The sequence below is a fragment of the Eptatretus burgeri genome, chromosome 3, assembly GCF_056783735.1.
Source record: "Eptatretus burgeri isolate ZD-2024b chromosome 3, Ebu_testis_v1, whole genome shotgun sequence".
NCBI lineage: Eukaryota > Metazoa > Chordata > Myxini > Myxiniformes > Myxinidae > Eptatretus > Eptatretus burgeri.
This window is the reverse complement of record NC_140963.1, coordinates 62,925,997-62,944,146: the sequence shown is the minus strand read 5'-3', so window position 1 is coordinate 62,944,146 and position 18,150 is coordinate 62,925,997. Positions and strand designations below refer to the sequence as shown.

The 18,150-nt window shown below is 43.3% G+C and overlaps 1 protein-coding gene across 2 annotated transcripts in view; it reads right to left on the bottom strand.

Annotated features, from left to right (window-relative positions):
• The window catches only part of LOC147030051 (unconventional myosin-IXb-like), a 189,862-nt gene that overhangs the window by 75,933 nt on the left and 95,779 nt on the right, over positions 1–18,150 (bottom strand). For both annotated transcript variants that reach the window (XM_085873751.1, XM_085873752.1), the window contains exons 19-23: positions 17,410–17,476; positions 17,078–17,218; positions 4,480–4,522; positions 3,768–3,890; positions 994–1,074 (exon numbers count right to left, since the gene is read on the bottom strand). In XM_085873751.1, coding sequence (XP_085729877.1) covers positions 994–1,074; positions 3,768–3,890; positions 4,480–4,522; positions 17,078–17,218; positions 17,410–17,476 — 455 coding nt within the window. The remainder of the gene's footprint in view (positions 1–993; positions 1,075–3,767; positions 3,891–4,479; positions 4,523–17,077; positions 17,219–17,409; positions 17,477–18,150) is intronic.

Sequence of the window (18,150 nt, the reverse complement as noted above, 5' to 3'; positions counted from 1 at the left end):
CAGAGGTCCCATACAAACAAGCAAATAAATCATATGATCAGCTTTTCACATGAAATTCAACGTCAAAATAATCGGCAGCCATTAAAATTAACCTTCAGCAGAGTGAAATGCAGTGAAAGGGAAGTGCAAGCTTAAATTTAAACAAGATGACTTTTGTGGTGGAGATTCAAACCAAATATTCCTGGTTGAAAAGAACAAGTCAGGAATGTCGGGGTACAAGAGGGACGTTCAAACCGTTCTTGGAATGAATGGGACACTCATAATTATCCAAATCGTGATCTTAATTGTATTTTCCAAATGTAATTAGTGAGAAAAAATTACTTTATTAGAAATTATATGCACTTATCGTCATCATCATCATCATCATCATCGTCATCATGTAGCATGCCCTATGCAGAGCGTTGGTGTTGCCGAAGCAGTTACGAGGTTCAATGCCCGTCGGGTCGCCACTCCAACTCGAAGTCACGGCAGGAATTTGGAATTTGTTCAGGGTGCTGGTGATAGCTCACCTACTCTTCATGAAGGATACCGTGGGAGCTTTAATGTACACCATCTAATACTGGAGGACGGGACACGCATTTTAATGCCAATCTGAGGGACGGTACAAACACTGATGAATCACCATGCCTGTGAAACACCGGGACGATAGCTCATTGTTAGGCCGAGATTGAAGCCCAGGCGAGATGGCTTAGAGGTTGAGTCATGTTCTCAATTGAGAAGTTGAGTGTTGAGATACACTCATGTTCAAAATGTTCTCAATCACCACGAGATGTTCAAAATATATTTTACATTTTTAATGACGTTACATGTCAAGATCATGGAAGGAACAAATGTTGATAATATGACTCTTCACAACACTCCATTTTCGCTCCTCCAAAGAATTCCCTTTCAACCACCCCCCCCCCAACTCCCGTCCCACCCACACAGACACATACCAACACAGTATCCTTACACGAACAAGATAAAGAAACTTCAGTAACCCTGAGGACACACCTTCTTACTGTTGGAACGGAGGCACCTTATGAAGTAAGGTTTGGCATGTCCCAGCATCTCCAAAAGCTTATTGAGTGAGGCCTACACACGGTGGAAATGATACAACAATCAGCATCTTGGTTTCACTTTTGAGCGAATCCATCAACAGCATCATCGATGCTCTGTGCGTTCCTGGATTCCCTCAGCATTAGTGTTAAATCGATGGCAGCACAACCGATGCCGACTGGTACAATCATTAGTCGACTCACTAAATCAAAACATGTTAGTAGAGATAAGAAGCACATGGGAAGTTGACGACTTTGGGGAAGGAAGGAGCAGAAAACAGATAAATAAATAAAGCTCATTTTGGCATATCCACATATCCATCCTCATGAGAGAATTCAGCACCTGGCAGTCACGCAAAGAATGCACCTGAGGATTGACGCAATATTACCGACACACCATGAAGACACAGATCCTGTATAGCAATGTCTCATGGATGTCACAGGATATTTCATCATGCTTCCGTATCGTTTCGGATCTTTTCTTGAAACTAGGCAGGCTTCCTATAAATATCAGAAATTAAGGTAGATAAATAAAACACGATGGAACAAATAATTTCTCATCAAATGTTCAGCAATATTGAAATGGACCAAGGAGCTTCTGGTCATTGTTGTGGTGAGAAAAGATGTTCATTTTATCAAAAGAGTTCAGAAAATAGATATTGTACATTATATATACCTTAATTATACTACAACATCTATGATAGTCATGGTAAGCATTGATTGTTTTAAAATATATTCAGGAATGAGTTGTCCATGAGGAATTGGTTGATACATGTGCGAGACACTTGCAATAAGATGATCATGCTGTAAAATAAATTGCGAACCGACAAAAGGTGGGGTGAAAGAGCAGGAATATGACCAATGTTTTAGGAGTTTTTTTCAGGGAAAGGGAAAGGGGAATTTTCATAACTGGTCAGCAGTGCAGATAGAATCAAGGTTCAGGAATCAAACAAAATTACTTGGACCGTTGAAAGTTCAAAATTCAAATGTTTTTTTTTTTTTTTTTGCCTGTCGGTGGTGAAGTTGCTCAATTGCATCGCTGGGGGTGTTCACTCGATAGGTTTGTCAACAAGCTGTTGAGTTTGAGAAGATCCATTGGTTCTCATCTCACCTCTATCTATATCTATATTTATATCCATCTCCATATCCATATCTACATCGAAAGCTACATCTATCTCTCTCTCCAATTCACTGATGCCAAAGCAACCCTATGACAAGGATTTTAATACACCGTGTGGTTTTTGCCTTTGCCTTCGGAGCAGTAGTCATGGCAGAAATTTGTAATTTGTTCAGCGTACCAGCAATACTCGCTCTTTGCAAAAGACTGTGAGATCGTGAATGTCCATCAACTAATGCTCATAGACAGCTCCCCATGTTAATGTATCTCCTTGGTACGGTACACTTTATGACGCAATGCCCTACCTGTGAAACTTCAATCCGACAGTTTATACTCAGGATGAGAATTGAACCGAGAGCGAGTGTGCAACCTGCACGCCATCCTCTTGGATGTCTTCCTTCAATTAACCTCATCCAATAATTAATTGCAAGCCCACATCCATGAGTACAATTCAGCTGCGCCAGATGGTAAAGGCATCAGCAGGTGGGTGGTAATGCCATGTTGCAAGCTGTGTACCTTCCCATTAAAAAAAATAATTTTGGGATTTGCAGATATCATTGTTGAGCATGTGCCATTGCTTACTTACGTGCTTATGCTTCAGTCACATTTGGCTCGGCGGCCGTAGGGTCTAAAAAAAATCTACGGACACTAGCAATTATAGGGCGGCCACAGCATTTCCACGGTCACACAATGTAGCAGTCACATATGTTTTTATTTTTGGGTTAGCCGCACAGGGTATTTAGAAATTGTGGAGACCGAAAACGTGGGGGTGCCATACGGTCTTTGATTTGATGTCGCACGGTGACCTTAGGGCGTCCCTGCGGCGGCTATAGAATTTTCAAGGCAGACGCAAGGTAGCCTCAAGGTGCCTGCAAGGCGACCGCAGGGGGGCCCTAAGGCAAACGTGGAAATAGTGCGGCCGCCGTAATTTTTTGGGGGTTGGCAAAATTCATTTTTCATTGATAAGAGCTGACGGAAAACGCACGAATAACGCAAGCCCACCGTACGCCCTACGTACGGTCGACGTGGAACACATCTACGTCATGGCTATGGCTTGTCGAAGTGCTACGGCCAACCTAGAAATGAAAAAAGTTATAACTCCGCGCTTTAATTCCACGGAGACCCCTGCGGCCTGTAAAAGATAGCTATACGGCATAGGGCCACCCTGAGGCCACCTCAGAAACTCTGCGGCCGCCGCACGTTTCTGTCAATTCAGGGGGGGGGGGTACGGCCGCCGTATCCTAGCCGTAGAGCAAATGTGACTCATGCTTTACTCATTGATCCTTTGCTGCCACTTACGATGGTGAACAGGCTCATTGCCACGACAAGAAATCAAACAAATGAAAATGGCCCATGACAGCGCCATTTCACATGCACATAAAATATGCTTCATCGCAAATAAAACCAAAGTTGATATAGACAGGGTAGATAACACAAGTTGTGTCTTCTTTGCAGAGAAACTACGATGCATTTCAGCTTCTGTAAATAATAATTAGATTTACAAGACCGAAACGAACAAAGCCAAAGTTGACGCAAGACTTTTTCAAATGAAAAAAAGGCAAAATGATTAAAAAAAAAATTATAAACTCACAGCGAATGGGTAGAATAGTCACCTGAAACTGAGCACTGATGCTTGGAGGCCTTTTCTTGCTGTGCAAATGCAGCAGAGACTTCGTCGTGTGGTCGTGTAAGGTCTGGTTCACGATGTGCTTCAGAGAGCGCACATCAAGGAGATGCTGTTGTGGGGTGAGCATTGGATAGGGAAATCAAGTCATTTCGTCATAATTACACCGTGGACACTGTATGATCTTTAACATCCATAAGCCAACGTTGGCAGACGGGACAGCCAGTTTGACGTCCATCCGAGGGACGGCACCACACATTGATGCCTCGCCTCGCATGCGAGACACCAGGACGACAGTTTGTAGCTGGGCCAAGATTCAAACCCAGGCTCGACGGCTCAGAGGCGAGTATACGTATCTCTAGGCCGTCATGCCAGCCACAGAAAGAGATCCTTAAGTTTGTTAAATCCGATATTGCATCGCATCATTCAAGAAAAGGCAGTTGCTATTCTTCTCCTAATAGGAACGCGAGTGAAAGATGTCAACCGGTGGTTTTCTAGTGGAGCAGCAGAGTATTATTACAATTTATGAGGTTGTGGAATCTTTCTTCTTTACGGAAAGGCAGTCCGCACTGCATTCACCAAAGCAATACAAAATAATCGTGCCATCTCACTATTTCATGAGGCCACGTCACAACGAACATTCATCTGGAGGCAGGCAAATAGATAAAAAGAAGGATCGTCACACCTCCTGCTTCACACACCTTTGGCAGATTAATTCGCAGCTTGGCCTGGCCTCGGTTTCGCCTGGAAATGAAAATGAGACAACATCACATGATCTTCAGTGCAACGTATGGAAAGTATCATACATGGCAAGTTGGAGGTGATGAAAAACGGGTTGGAAGGAATCGAAAGCAGGTTTTTTAAAAAAAAATTATTTATTTATTTTTACGAAACATGGTTAAAAACGTCATTCGAGAGGTTGTCAGTGACACAAAATACACCAGAATACCGAGATAGTCCTTGATTGACGAGGTGGTCTTGCAGCAGTTCAGAACTCATCTCAAATGTTTACTTACCGTCGCAGTCTAAGTATGGACTCATGTCAACGATCGTGGATCACCAAACGAGCCGACATCAATCAAACTGATATGGCCAGGACCTGACTTGATGAGTCACGTCATGTGAATGTGCTCAGCGCTGTATTCATCACAGGCTTTCTTGGCCTTTCCGACGAGATCTCTCGGAGGATCAAACTTATGAACCGGGGTTTTACAGAAGGCGTTGGTTTTACACGCAATGACGGCAGGTGACCTCATTTGACAAGTACCCTCGGAAATTGTTCTTGTTGTTCGTGTGCGAAGATTCTTTCCTCTTTGACATTACTGTGAGGCAGGACAAGTATGTGCTCAACTACTGTAAACTGAAGGCCAAATCATGGCTCCCCATCTGCCCTTCTCATCAATGATACAAGCCTACTGCTGGCTCAGTACGGTTAAGGCGGTTGCCTTAAGATCTTAGGGTCTTGAGTTCGAGCCCCTGCCGTGTCATTGAAATAACACCAGCTGGGTTGACAGCGTGTCATCCTTCTGAGGTTGGCAAAATGAGTGCCAGCTTACTGGTAACAGGGGCACTGCATCAGCAGCACAACCGAGCTTCCAGGAAAATGCTGCAACCAGCAAGCACAAGCTGCATAAGAAACAACATAAACGATATCTCATGTCACCAATTACCCTTCCAAATTCAAACGGAAATAAACATCAATGAAATGGGATACTGCCTTCCAGACGGTGAAATAGGATTGAATACTGCACTCGACTCAAACCTGCAGCTCTGTCGGTCTTTGTTACAAGATGGCACATCATGTCATCCTATTTAATTATTTTTTTAATTACATTTTGAACTTTTTAATCAGTGGACACCTTGTTTGAATGAAAAACAATCCAAATAGTTTCAAATCCTGCCATAAGCACTGATAAATATCACCAAGAAGTGAAAGAGAGCAGCACAGATCGATTGATTTGTGGTGACGGTAAAATGGTCGATGTGATGGCAAGTGAAGTGAAACTGTGTGCGGAATCCTGGAGGACATCAACGTGGCCTTCGGTGAGGGGAAAGCTCATGACGTCACAAAGCCACGAGACAGAACACTAGAATGATACCTTGCATATTGACGACATGTCGCCGCAAGTCTATCAGTATGTGCGTTAATCCTTGCGATTGCAGTGGAATGGAAGGGAAACATTGCATTTTTAACACTGATCGTACTTTCCATCCAATATGGGTTATGACCGCATTAAAACGGGTCAGCGGGATTTCACAAACAAAACGGGTCAAGCCCGTAAAATCCGGGTAGCTTTCCATGTATGAAGTATTTATCAACCCGCATGTGCAATCCTGCTTCCACAAATATATTCACCATTGCCAATTCAGTTAAATCTAATTTAGGCCAAAGTCATAAGTTATATTTTCCATCTATTAACTCTGAGTACACACACACACACACACACACACACACACACACACACACACACACACACACACACACACACACACACACACACACACACACACACACACACACACACACACACACACAATTGTGTGCAGTCTTTTTGGCTGCTAGTTGCATTATTGGTGAGGGACGTGGCTATGCTGCTGATGCAGTACACTAATAGGGGCTGATGCAGCCCCTATTACCAGTACACTGGTTCTCATTTCGCCGACCCTGGAAGGATGACAGGCTAAATCAATCCCACCTGGTGTTAACTCAGTGGCCGGCAGGGCTCAAACTCAGGAGCCCAGGATCCCAAGCACTCTGAGCATTTTAAAATCATAACAAGAAAATTACCCCTGTGCGGGAGTGACGGTCATCTCTGCGAGAAAATATATAGCCTCCTGAAGGTAGGGCAGTTTTTGCAAACTTTTAAGTCACGTGACGCGAAAACGAAAGCGAATATCCAAAATCCGGCCCGATCAAAATTTAGATATTGTCCCATAGATTCATTTGCCACAATCAAATTCAAGATCGCTTGAGAAATGGCGGAGGAGATATAATTTGAAAATCGTCATTTTCGCAACGAACGGACGGACGGACATCTACACCCATATTATTAGATCATGCTCGAAGAGATGACCTAAAAAGGAGCAATCAGAAAGTGCAGACCCTCACCAGGACTTGTTTTGTGTGGTGTATTTTGTATGGTGTTTGTGTACTGGTGTGTTACATATTTAATAAGAGACATAATTAGAACTGCCACTTTATAACTGCTCGCAGTGATGACCGGGTACCAAGATGTCCCATTTTGATTTAACCCCGTTTTGATCGGACACCTGACCCTGACCCATGATGTTTATTGTTATTCAACTGAATTGAGAATGGGATCAAAATAAATTCAATTCAAATCAAATGGAAGACCAACTAGGTACAGTCCTGCATTGGAGTAATCAGAAGGAACCCGAACAAGCAAAAAAGCAAAGATGAAGTCATCAGGAGGGACCTGGATAGGATTCGTGGGTTTCAGCTGCTACTCCTCTACCCTCAAATCCATCCAGGCACAGCGAAGTGAGTATTATTCAAAAAAAAAAAAAAACCCAGATGAAAAAAAATCAAATCATTCTGGCTGCCAGGCCATGCGTCCAATAAAGTTGAAATTTAAAACATACTGTATATTCCATATGTGATTTTCGCTCAATCCACTATGGCTGCTAGCCCATGGGACATCAATTATTCGTGAAGATCCTAGTATCCCCAAGGTTTGGAGAACATTTGTGTGAAGTTTTGCCTCGATCTGTCCAGCTGTTCTTGAGAAGATTTTTTTATAGGTTTTCGGGTCAATCTAATATGGCTGCCAAACCATGTGACATATGACATCATATTTGTGAACCATTTGTTCCTCCTGGTTAGGCGGTCAAATGTGTAAAGTTTCACCTCAATATGTTCAGCCAATTCAGAGAAGAAGATTTTTGAAGGTTGAAAAAAAACAAAAAAACAATATGCCGAATCACATGACTGATGAACTCATCAATATTTTTTTTCTGTAGACCATTTTATCCCGAGATGACCCTCAAAAACTTTAATACTAATCAGATGTCGCGTTCTACATATGAAATTATGATGTCATAACGAAGGCACCTATGACGCCATCAAAATCACACTTATTCCTGGTGTTGGCTTAGCGGTTAGGGTGGTGGCTTGGGATCCTAGGGTCCTGAGTTCAAGCCCCGTTGGCCGCTGAATTAACAGCAGAGTTGACTCAGCCTGTCATCCTTCCGAGGTCGGTGAAATGAGTACCAGTGTAGCAGCCAAAAGGCTGCACACAAAGGGAAGGGGAACTGACGGATTTATTAAATCTGGTATTGGTGTGGCGCCGGGATGATGGACCGAATGGCCTCCTCCTGTGCAAAAAATTTCCTTGCAATTCCCCATGTGGAGTACTTCCCATGTGCCAAGTTTCAATTTTTTCCTTGGTGCGGTTTCAGAGATTGAGATCCAAAGTTTTCCCATTTTTCTAATTTGGCTGCCACACCACCTGCCATATGACGTCATAATTATAAATAAAACATTCTTCACGACTCGTCGCTCCTATGGTAAAAATTTCATCTCAATCCGATAAGTGGTTGTGGATAGAAACACTAAAGTTCTGTGTGGACAAATAGACAGACAGACAGACAAACAAACAAATGGACACAAATGCAATACCCTCTCGTTTGGTGAGGGTAATTAAAGTGCTGATCTCTAACACAAAAGAGTGCTGAGAAAACAAAGAGCTATCACTTCTCCTCTCAAATAATCCTCCAAACCTGAATGGAGCTTGCGGAACCTTGATTAAGCTTGCCAAACCAATAAAAACTCAATGAAGAGTTTAAAATAATTGTCAATTTTATTCTTTCAAACGAAAAAAAGAAGTGCATGTAATGCAAGTTAACTATCTTCATAATAAAGTGTTGTTGTTCGTCTTTTGGCTGCTCCCGTTAAGGGTCGCCACAGCGGATCATCCGTTATGATCCGCATACTGATTTGGCACAGGTTTTACGCGGGATGCCCTTCCTGACGCAACCCTGGTCACCTCTTATGACACAGGGATAAGGATTGGGTTTCGCCATGATTCTGGGCTGCCCTACACCCTCTCATAGCGCGGCCCAGCGTAGAGCTCCCGTCCTCAAGCGATCCTCCAACCCAAGCCTCCGAGTAGCCGGATTACAGGCGCACGCCACTAAGCCCGGTATGTATCTTCATAATAAAGTGAGAATAATAATTGAAATGATTTTTAAAAATTAATAATTTTCACATAAGACTCGTCGAATACGAAACTCCCTGCTGAATCAATCAGGACCTCGACCGGGGTACTCAGTGCATCCATTCACCCGTGCTTCGAACACGGCACTCCCGGAATTAATTTGCCTCCACTTGAAACACTTTTGTGTGCAATGGTTGTTACTTCACTTTTTTTTGACAGTTTTGCTTTGTGAAAATGAGTTCGAAAGATTGAATTTGATTTGAGTGTGAAGGCTTGGTTGCTCGAGAACAAAGCTACTACTTTCGCTTTGAGTAAAAAGCTGAGAAATCTAATCTGAGTGAGCTCATGATATTGGTGCAAGATGTAGAGTTGAAGAAAATTACAAGTGCAGTTTTGAGAACCTTTCATGAGGATGAATGGAGGGGGGGGGGGGCGAAAACAGTTCATCCGAGTAGCTACAAGGAAGCTCGATTACTTTTGTTTCACTGCTTGAGAAAGGACGACGGAGCAGTCTCTGATTTCAATGATTCGAGATAAAGTGTAAACCATTTAATAATAATCGGCCAAGTTGCTCTTCTGCTGAAAATGAAGTCGTTTCAATCAAGACCGGTTCATGGTGGCTTACTCGCTTTAAGATTCATCACAGCTTTCAGGTTGTGTTGGTGCAGGGAGAAAGTGCAGGCAATGAACATGGCTGCGGTCGAGCTGTTTGAGGTGGACTTTGTTCAGCTCGTCGTGTAGACTCACAGTGTCAAGTTGACTGGACTGTCTTGGGGGAAAATATGCCAAACAAGATTTTTGTGCTGTGGCAAGAGGCGGCTGCACCAGAACTGCAAGCATCAAAACAGAGGCTATCGATGCTCTTTTGTAAATCCCCATCCCCATCTCCATCTCCATCTCCATCTCCATCTCCATCTCCATCTTTCTTGCAGGTAAGTATATCTTGTTCATCCCAGTGCATTACTACGCAAGGTTTGTGCATCTGCAAAGCTTGTAAAATAAGGTTTGTGCACTCATAACAGGTGGGAAGGTGGGAAGGGAGGACATGGGGAGATTCAAAGGCTTGAGTATTGGGAGGGGATTGATGCCTTAGGGTTGGGAGAGGAAGGGGAAGGGAAAGGACTCGGGATTGGAGGGTGGGGGGGGGGAAAGGGGTGGAGCAAAGATGGGACAGAGTTGGGAGGGAGAGGCCAACACTTTTTGCTGAAGAGTTGTCATAATTGCATGTGGGAGTTTACTCACAGTAAAATGTAAGTGTGTCACTGTTGGGAGGGGAGGGAAGATGCAATCACCCTACAGATAACGTGCTAGTTCCCATTAAAACGAATGCCGTTGTTCTGCTGACTTCATCACAAGGAGTCTACAATAGAGGGAAGGTGGTGGTGATGGGAGTGAATAGTGTGTTATTAGAACAGGATATATTAAATATCAGGGAAAGTTGAGAGAGTGATCTCTAAATTAATAGAACAGGATACCAAATATAAATAATTTCAATCTGAAATCTTTATGGTCATGTAAAGTATGTTTCATGACCCTTTGATTATTTTTCCACAAGGTTCTTATATTGTCGTAAAGAACCGTGGCTGTTGTGGAGTAAAATCAGACTTGTCGACTTGAAAATAGCTTTCTGTTCCGAAGGATTACACCAGAAACTTTTGAGCCAAAATATTTGTTTCTATTTTTTTAAAAAACCAAATGAAACCTCTCTACCTACTGTAACATTTGTAGAGGTCAAAACAAGGTTACTGATATCCACAGTGCTTGAGGGAGTTACGTCACAGCCTGTGTTTTGTCTGTTGTGTGTGTGTGTGTGTGTGTGTGTGTGTGTGTGTGTGTGTGTGTGTGTGTGTGTGTGTGTGTGTGTGTGTGTGTGTGTGTGTGTGTGTCCACCATTTGACGAGGTTCTGGGCTGAAAGGATCAAAACCTCGAGGGACGAACAGTGCCCAGCTGATGACCCATGTGGTCAGGAAAGTGTAAAGTTTGTGTTTTTTGTGTTTGTATCAGTGTGTGTGTGTGTAATTTATGTAACAGCCAAGCTATGAGACACAGACCTTGTAAAAGTAATAAAATAGATGTGTGTCGGCATGTGTCTGGAGGATGGGATGGGGTGAGGGAGTAATACTTGTGCTGACTGTATCAAGTTTGAACCGACCTATTCTTGGGCACCTTGCTCGAACGGTGAAATGAAGATGGCTGATTTTGTGTTTGCATGTCTACTTCCAAGTCCCTCGTTCCTCGTATCGTGGGTGAAACACCACAGTTGGGGGGGGGGGGACCAGAATGGCAGACAATCGAGTCAGCATTCACGGTAAAGTCCCCTCATTTCGTGATGACGATTTTGAACTTTTCTCTGAACAATTGAAGTTCTATTTAATCGCAAAAGGTGTGTCAACAAAAATCACAAAGAAGGCCATTCTTCTTTCTTTGTTGTCGGTGGACAACTTTTATCTTTTGCGTAATTCCCAACAAGCTGAAAGACGATGTCTTCATTGCTCCAATCTATCCAGAGGATTAAGGATCATACGAAGCCCGAAAAATTGCTGCAGCGAGTGAGGTATGAATTTGATCATCTCACAAGGAACTCTAGAGAACATGTAGCTGATTTTTGTGGCAAGACTGAAAGATTTTTCCTTGATCGGCTGGCAAATTCATGTCAGCCAGGCTCAAGGATAGATTGATTGCTAGTCTACAAGATCAGTGGATTTTTTTTTTTTTGCGCTAATTAACATCAAGTGTGAGCACGTTCCACTTCTCAAGGCAGTTGAAACCATATCGGCTTTTGAACAATCCCTCAAAAGATGTAATATAAGGATCATCATCGGTCAGAACACAGAAATCAGCAAGGTGCCCAGTTCACCCCAGACTCCGAAAACAGCCTTCAGTCGGAAACAACACACGAAGGAATACCACGGGCCACACTCGCAGCACTTACAGTTGGGTAAGAAGGCTCAATCTCAAGCCAAACTGTGAGGGGTGCGGACAGGTCGACACACCTGTCATGATTGTCCCGATAAAGATAATGTGCATTTGAAGTGTCTGAAGGGAGGCCATCTGTAACTCGTCTGTCAATGAGCAACATCACCCAGCGTACGTGTAATGGACAATGACCCAGGTCAAGATGTTCAACAAATGTTGGGTTTTTTATGCTGTTGGAACTCCAAAAAGCTCAACCAATAAGAGTAGTTGTGCAGGTTAACAAGACTCATAATCACGTTCCAAGTCGACACTGGTGTGGCATTCTCCATCATTAGCGAACAGACCTCTCACAAGCGGAACGGTCTGAAACTCGCCATTTCAGATCTCACACTGTGTACCTACACCAGCGAGAACATACAGCTGATTCGAGTCATTAATGTCTCGGTGAGTTATTAGGGCAAACATGCCAGTCTTAAGTTATATGTCATTTGAGGAAAGGGACCGTCTCTTCTCGTTCGAGACTGGCTGAATCACGTATTGCTGGACTGGTCAGCCATTCACCTTGAGCAAATCACATCACCTCAGTTGGAGCAAATCTGTCAGAAGCATCAATGCCTATTTTCTAATGAGCTTGGTAAGTTCAAGGATATACAAGGCAATCTCATCATGAAGGAGGGTGTGGCTCCTCATTTATGTAAACTCAGGCCAGTTCCATATGCCCTTCATGACGAGATGAAAGCAGAGTTAGATAAGCATGAGGCTTGTGGAGTGATTGATCGAGTGTCATATACTCTGACTCTGTTGCTCTAATTGTCAGGGTGCCGGAGCAGAATGGTGATGTTCGATTATGCAGGGACTTAACGGCTGTGGTCAACCAAGATCTTCATTTGAAGCAGTATCCTCTTGCATCGATCGATGAGACACTCGCAGCTCGCAGGGAATAAATGTTTCGAGGAGCTCGACCTGCAGGATGCATCCTTTCACCTGGAAATGGACCCGAGCAGTCATGACCTATTTTGTATAGAGTCATAGAGTCAAGCCTCGTGGAAGAACTAGCACACTGAACGGATCAGGACATAACAGACAAAAAAGAGGTTGAGACCTATTAATGATCAACGAGTGTCAGTAACTCCATCGATACACCAGACTCTGTTTTGAGATTGGTTCAGCTCTGGCTTTGTGGCAGAACCCTTTGGATCAGGTTTGTGTGGAGCTTCCTAAACAATCCTACCTGGATGCTGTACTCATTGCAGGTAGAACAGTTGAAGAACCTTGAGAACATTGTGAAAGTGGCCACCAAGTTGGAAGCTTGTGGTTTCCACTTCAATTAGGGACAAGTGTGTTTTCTTCAAACAACGTTTGGAGTACCCCATTCATATAGTTATGCAAGATGAGCTGTCAAAAGGACCATGGAAGATAGATGCACTTTGCCACATGCCACTGCCAAGGAACAAAATCCAGCTTCGCTCATTCATCGAGTATGGCGCAGTATTTCCGTACCAAATGTGTGAGCAATCGGAGCTCTTGAGTTGGCCCCATCAACTCGTTTATTCAGAAAGGAAGAACGCTGCGCATGGAGATATAACAGGCAGCTTTCAATCGTATCAAACTTTGACTCACAGAGAACAAAGTTCTCGTTCACTACCAAACTAACCGTATGTTCATCTTAGTGTGCAATAGCTCTGCCTACATATGGCATTCGAGCAATCTTATCACACAAAATGGATGACAGCTCTGAATGCCCTGTTTCACATCTCTCTCACCCTGTCAACTGTTTATGCCCAAATCGAGCTGGAAGCTCTCTGCCTTGTCTGTGGAGTGCAAAAGTTTCATCCGTACCTATTGGGTCACCATTTCACCCTGCAAACAGATCATAAACCAGTCCAGTTCATCATGGAACCAATACGAGGCATCCCAGTCATTGCAGAGGCACGGATACAATGATGAGGTTTGTTCCTCGCTGTCTACAGTTATGATATTCAGCTCTGAGACACAGAGAAACATGCTAACTGTGACAGTCTCTTACTTGCCTTGTAAGGGTGATCCCTCTAAATCCGTTCAGGTGGATGTGTTTACAATAGGCCAGCAACATTCAAGGTCTGTCACAGCCAAGGCTGTGGTTGTTGAAACAAGTCCTCGATGATGAGCTCGCCTATGTAGTACAAGGAATCTCAACTGGTCACTGGAATGACCTTTCACAACTTGTACATCAACAGTAACTGTCTAAGTCATCACAGCTGTCTACGGCTGTTTAGCTCAAATGTGTGTTATCTGGGGTACGAGGACAGTTATTCCTCTGAAGTTCAGACAACATTGTCTTGATGAGCCGTACACCAGTCATCTTGGGATTTTCAAAAACGAAAGGTCTCACCTAAAGTCTCTTGTGGTGGCCTGGTTTTGACCACAAACATTGCATGTCCTATTCGGCATCGCTCTGCAAGCCAGTCAGATGTTGAAAATTCATGTTGCGTATCATTCTTATGGTCTGCTCCAGACTCGCCATGGTAAATAATTAATGTCGACTTTGCTGGCCCATTTAGGAATAAAATGTTCTTTGTTATGGTGGACACATTCTCCAAGTGGCCTGGGGTCATCATCATAGATTACAACTGCAGCAAACAGTTGAGAAACTGGTCAATCTTTGTCCACAAAGGTGTTCCTGAAGTTTTGTTTTCAGAAAATTATCCTCAAATTGTTTATGGCATCTTCAATAACTTCACGGTTCAAAATGGTATCAAGCATCTCAAATCAGTGACGTACCACACAGCAACACACGGTCAGGCTGAGTTGCTAAAACATTATTTGGGGAGAGGAAAAAGGTCATCTTTGCAACCAAGGGCTGATGTGTTTTTGCTCCATTGTAGGAGTGGTCTTCACCACCCAAATGGTGAGACACCCACTATGTGCTTGGTTGAGCGTTTGTTGAGATCTCGACTAAATTTGTTTAGATCTAGTGCGTCTGTGTCTGTCATGTCCAAAACTTGGTTGTACCTTCAACATACATTTTCCTGCGATTGTGCGTGATTACTTAAACAATTGCAAGTGGGTACCGGGTACCAGCAGTTGCATCCTGCAGGTCGACCTTGCAAAAGCAATCCATCCATGCATGGTCTCTGTGTTACGTGAACTGTGCTCTCACCTCGTATGGACTTAAAGTGGTTTGAGTGGTAGACTTGAAGCACGGGGCTATTTTCGGGACAGCTCATCAGCAACTACTGAGATGCCAGCAACCATGGCGATACTGAGAGCAACTATCTGTTTGAGAATACCACCAATTACTGAGAAAAATTTCCAAAGTCAGGAATATGGGATGAATCAACTACTGGGAAGCACCTGGAAGTTGGCTTCAAATAGTGCAATTTCCTTTGAAAATGCTCACAAGGTCATTCATTCAAATTTGCTGATGTCAGAAATTTCCAAGTGTCCCAAGAAACTTGGTTTAAAAAAAAAAAAAGAGAATAAAAAGTTCCACCAGTGGGTGGAGTGCAGTTAAACCCCAAACTATCTCCAAAGAAAAGCAAGATGGCTTTCATGCCCGGATAGTCATACGGAATGTGGCTTCATCACTGGGACCTGGAAACCAATCAGGCTTTGAAGCAGTCCAGCAGAAGGCCTCTCCTCTGCCAAAAATAAATAATTAATTAAATGCCCAACATCATCGTGCCTTTAATTCTGGGACAAAATGCATCATTCAAATGGACTATATGTTATTCAGGACGACAATAACTGTGCCACAATCACAAGTTGAAAGGAGAGGTTGAGGTGTACTGTGGGAGTTGGAACAATTATATTTTGAAGGCAATTATTTGTGAAATGATAAATAGTGCATTGATAAACAGAAACAGAATACAGTTTCTGAACATTCATTTCAGTTTCATTCACTACTAACTAGTCCATAGTACGAGCTTGATGATTGGCTTTCATCTTAATTACAAAGTGCGGTGATATTGGTGATATTCTATTTATTTGAAATTTATTTGTGATACAAGAAGGTCAAGTGGTCTAAATGGTCAAGGGTCTAAGCTGTCTAATCATTCTGGAGGGTGTAAGGGGCCTAAATGGTATTAAGGTCTCAGGGGTCTAAAGGGTCTTTTGTGTCTTTGGGGACTTTTTGGTCCTCAGGGTCTTTTGGGGTCCTCAGACTCTTTTTGGGTCTTCAAGTCTTTTGGAACCTCAAGGTGCTGAATGAGGAGTTGGAGCTGCCGGGATTACGGGTTTCCTGGGTCAAAACTAAGATCCAGGCTTTCAATGACATCTTGGATGCTGCTATCCTGTCGGTACCCGTTTGTGGTGAGGATGTTGAGATCACGGAGAGATTTACTTACCTTGGCAGTCATATTCATGTCTCTGCTGGCTGTGAGCCAGAGGTCAACAGACATCTGGGTCATGCGTGGGTCGTCATGGATTCACTGGATCATGGGGTGTGGCACTGTCGGTACCTGTGCAGGACGACGAAAGCCCAAGTCTTCAGGTCCTTGGTGCCTTCAATCTTGCTCTACAGATACGAGACTTGGACTCTGACCAGGGATCTGAGATGGAGACTTAATGACTTTGGTACCAGGTCTCTTCGAAGAGTCCTTGGCTTTCACTGGTCGGACTTTGTGTCCAACGAGTGGTTGCTGAGAGAGACTTAAATGAGATTTGTTATCTGCATAGTCCGTGAGCATCAGCTGCGGCTGTATGGACATGTGGCTCATTTTCCTGACGCTGATCCTGCTCACCAAATTCTCTCAGCGAGGGAGTCTCGTGAGTGGAGGCCAATGGGCCGACCACGTGCCTCGTGGTTGCAGCAGGTTGACCAGCATCTCAAGGAGATGGGGATGGGCCAGGCATCTGCCTGGGGGATGGCCAGACGGAGGCCCCTGGAGTACCGGGGGAAAGTGGACGCAGCGACGCGCTGCTCGGCACATGCTCTCACACCTGACCTGACCTGACCTGGTCTTTTGGGTCTTTCGGGTCTTCTCGTTCAAGGAAGACATGATTAATAGGCATATAGTCTTCACGGACTGATGAACGGCTTCACTGCCTCACTCATGGCTTCACCACCCCGCTGACTGTGCTTTTCCATTTATATATTTCAACCAATGCAATCAATTGGTGACACCTTATATTTTGAACAACATTTATCCGACTTTCCAAAGCTAGATTTCCCAAAAATGTAACTCCATTCCACATAAATACATAAATACCGTGAAAGAATCTTACAGTAACAAGGTTGTGGTTCGATCTCGTTGACGACTCGATGAAGGGAATAAGAAGACGTCTTCCTCGGAATTTTGCTTTAAAAATGGATCAGTTGGTGACTGTTCCTCACTGCTCAAACACCTTTGAAGCTCTCCACTTGTGCTGGAAAGATAAAATTGGCATGATAAACAATCTGGCTCAGACACCACCGACGATATCAATTGCCTTGGGGTAGGTTCAGAAGGAGGTTATGACTACACACAAAGACTTATTACGAATTTGCCAGCACACAGTTACAGGAGGTACAACTGGTGAAGAACAGGTTTGGCATTACATGGTATGTATGCCCTCACCTGCAGGATGTCCCCGAGTCGATGGAGGAGTCAGTGGATATTGCCCTTTGAAAATTCTTCTGGTCCACTGGGGGAGATGCAAGAATCACATCAATAAACTAGAGGGGGAGCACTTGGGAAAATGCAAAACCTCCGCTGCCAATACTGCTGGGTCACTCAAGTGAACCTTACATCTTATTCATTAAATATGATGTCAACAGTGCTGACAGTTATAGTTCTTTTCTCCAACATTTTTTTTTGGGGGGGAGGGGTTGGAAATCACTTAAAACATGTAAAAATGCAAAAAAAAAATCGAAATTTTGTTGAAAAAAAAGTTGCAAAATTTTTTTTTTTCTCTAACAATTTTTTTTTGGGGGGGGGTTGGAAATCACTTAAAACATGTAGAAATGCAAAAAAAATTTCTCTAACAATTTTTTGGGGGGTAACAATTTTTTTTGGGGGGGTTGGAAATCACTTAAAACATGTAAAATGCAAAAAAAAAAAATTCTCTATTTTTTTTGGGAGGGGGATAAAAAAATTTTGGGGGGTTGGAAATCACTTAAAACATGTAGAAATGCAAAAAAAAAATTTTCTCTAACAATTTTTTTGGGGGGGGGGTAACAATTATTTTTTGGGGGGTGGAAATCACTTAAAACATGTAAAATGCAAAAAAAAAAATTTCTCTATTTTTTGGGGGGGAGGGGGGTAAAAAAAAAATTGGGGGGTTGGAAATCACTTAAAACATGTATAAATGCAAAAAAA